Here is a 2,230-nt window from a genome sequence, read left to right as displayed (position 1 = left end):
TTTTGAGATTGCATTACAGCATTATTCTACATAGAATATCTTGTTATTTAAAAAGTTTAGAATAAACCAAAACATTTCACCGGATATTCCAATTTAAGACAATGATTTCAGTATTTATTTTTTCCTACTGATTTGAAATAATTTTAAATTGTCAGAAACGTATTTCTTTGACCTAAAGGATTCTATTATTTCAGTTTTTTATTTAACTAAATTATATGTTGTTCTTCTACCACATCAAAAACCACTGCCATACATTAGGCATGTTCTTGCCTTCGATATATCTTTCGATTTGTTTACCATCCTTTCAAACATCTTACGAAGGAAACTCGTTATTGGTCGATAACTTGATATTAATTCCTTGGACATATTTTTTTTTTAAATGGAATTATTTCTGATTCCTGCCAATTAGCTAAGGAGATAAGGGCTCGAATGTATACGATCCATACTCCAGGAATTTAATATGTCATCGATTGAGACAAAAGAAAGTGACTAAAGTATTCTCCCATATTATCCTATGTCAGTTATAGGAGTATAAGTCGAAACTTAAAGATAAAAAGAGAGGAGTTGAGGTTATAGTCGAGGTTAATAGGAATTTCCGCCATTGTAATCTTGTAAACGGAAACAAACGGCAGCCGGTGGTTGGCTTCTATTCATCTGCCACGCCCCTGGAGTTCCTCATAAGGCCTGATATTTTTGCTTCACTTTTCCTGGAAGCTTACCCTCTCCATACGTTCCTTCCGTCTCGATTTCTAAAAAGCTGTTTCTTTTTAACTATTTTTTTTTTTTGTAACTTTTTGACCATTACTATACTATTTAATCACTGAATATTTTCCTCTAAATATATTCAAACGTGTTAAGAACCTCTCATTATCTCATACAGCATTCAAAACAAACTCTACGCCATCAGGATCTTCTATACTGTAATAGTCTCACATCAATATAGCTAGATCAAATACTTGTGTGATACTCCTTAGATCGTACGTGGAGACACTATCGCCTGAGGACTACATGGAGAGGCACAAGCAAGCCTATTGGTCAGTTAAGCCAATCCCTTCAGTGCCGGTGGTTCTCTCTATCAAGAACAAGCTGCCAGGAAAAGATGCCTTCCTCGAGGCTTTGATGACGAGGGAGAGGGCCAACAGATTGGGTCTTCTGTCGGTAAGGGATTAGAGAGAAATTGTTGGTATCTTAATATATAATGATAAACTAGATATCATCTCTTATATAAATAGTGCCAGTTCACCTTCATGTTCCTTATCATAAGTTTTACTCATCGAAAAAAAAAATCAGTTTTGTTTAAATAATTCAAACATAACTAAAAGAAAATAAATTAAAATCCATTTCATGGAATTCAGAAATCAAAGTTCGCTCTGCTGATGAAATGAGAAGGATTAGAAAATCAGCAACACTATAAAATGATATAACGAGATACCACTGCTATGATCCAGCGACAAACAATTTAAACTTCCAAAAAATGTTGAGGTTAGGGAGGAGTGGACATGCTTACTGGACCATCCTGTATATTACTTTCATTACAACTAATTAGGGAAAATATTTACTTGAGTAGAATGGTAATATATTTGGAAATTAAAAAAAAAAAAAAAAAAAAAAGATGGTCCGCCCGCGATCAAAAAATAACTTAAATAGTACAAAAACTACATTTAGCGTCACGTTTCATTTCGTTCCACTTTTCGCGGCTCCGTCAGGGCTAAAAACAAGATATAAAAAGTGAAAATATTGTAAACAGTTTGAGGGTATAAGATAACATGAAATATAAATAATCTATGGTACTATGGTACTGATACTGGTACTGGTATTTGGTGGGAGGAACAAGTCCTGCAAGTGGGCCTAGTGGTCCTTTTTGCCAACCACTGGCGGCTTCCTGGGTTGCCGCCGCGTACTAACCAAGGTGGTATGGGAGTGTCAAGATTCATTTTTCGGGACCGACATAAAATAAATATTAACTGCCCCAGGTGGGAATCGAACCCACAATGTTCCGAACCGTGCGCTCTGGGACCTACGCCCCAGCCTGCATGGCCTTCGCGTCCCTATGGTACTACGGTAAGTAAACCGTTTTTGACCGCTCCCAGACCATCTTATTTTTAATAATTACACACATTCATTCGAATAACGGTCTTCCAATGGGAAATACTAAAACATTGTTGAATGATTTGCAACATTTTATAAAAGAAAACTATTAAATTAATTCATGCTGGATTAAATCCATATT

The 2,230-nt window shown here is 35.7% G+C and overlaps 1 protein-coding gene across 1 annotated transcript in view; it reads left to right on the top strand.

Annotated features, from left to right (window-relative positions):
• Positions 1-2,230, top strand: part of Nos (Nitric oxide synthase) — a gene marked incomplete in the record, with an annotated part of 116,843 nt that overhangs the window by 23,583 nt on the left and 91,030 nt on the right. Inside the window, 1 exon segment of the mRNA XM_067045864.1 lies at positions 975-1,158. Coding sequence (XP_066901965.1) covers positions 975-1,158 — 184 coding nt within the window.

This window comes from Halyomorpha halys, unplaced genomic scaffold (assembly GCF_000696795.3).
Source record: "Halyomorpha halys isolate HHAL.00 unplaced genomic scaffold, Hhal_1.1 Scaffold10.1, whole genome shotgun sequence".
Lineage (NCBI taxonomy): Eukaryota > Metazoa > Arthropoda > Insecta > Hemiptera > Pentatomidae > Halyomorpha > Halyomorpha halys.
The sequence above is the reverse complement of the archived record's forward strand: the minus strand, read 5'-3'. Positions and strand labels throughout refer to the sequence as shown.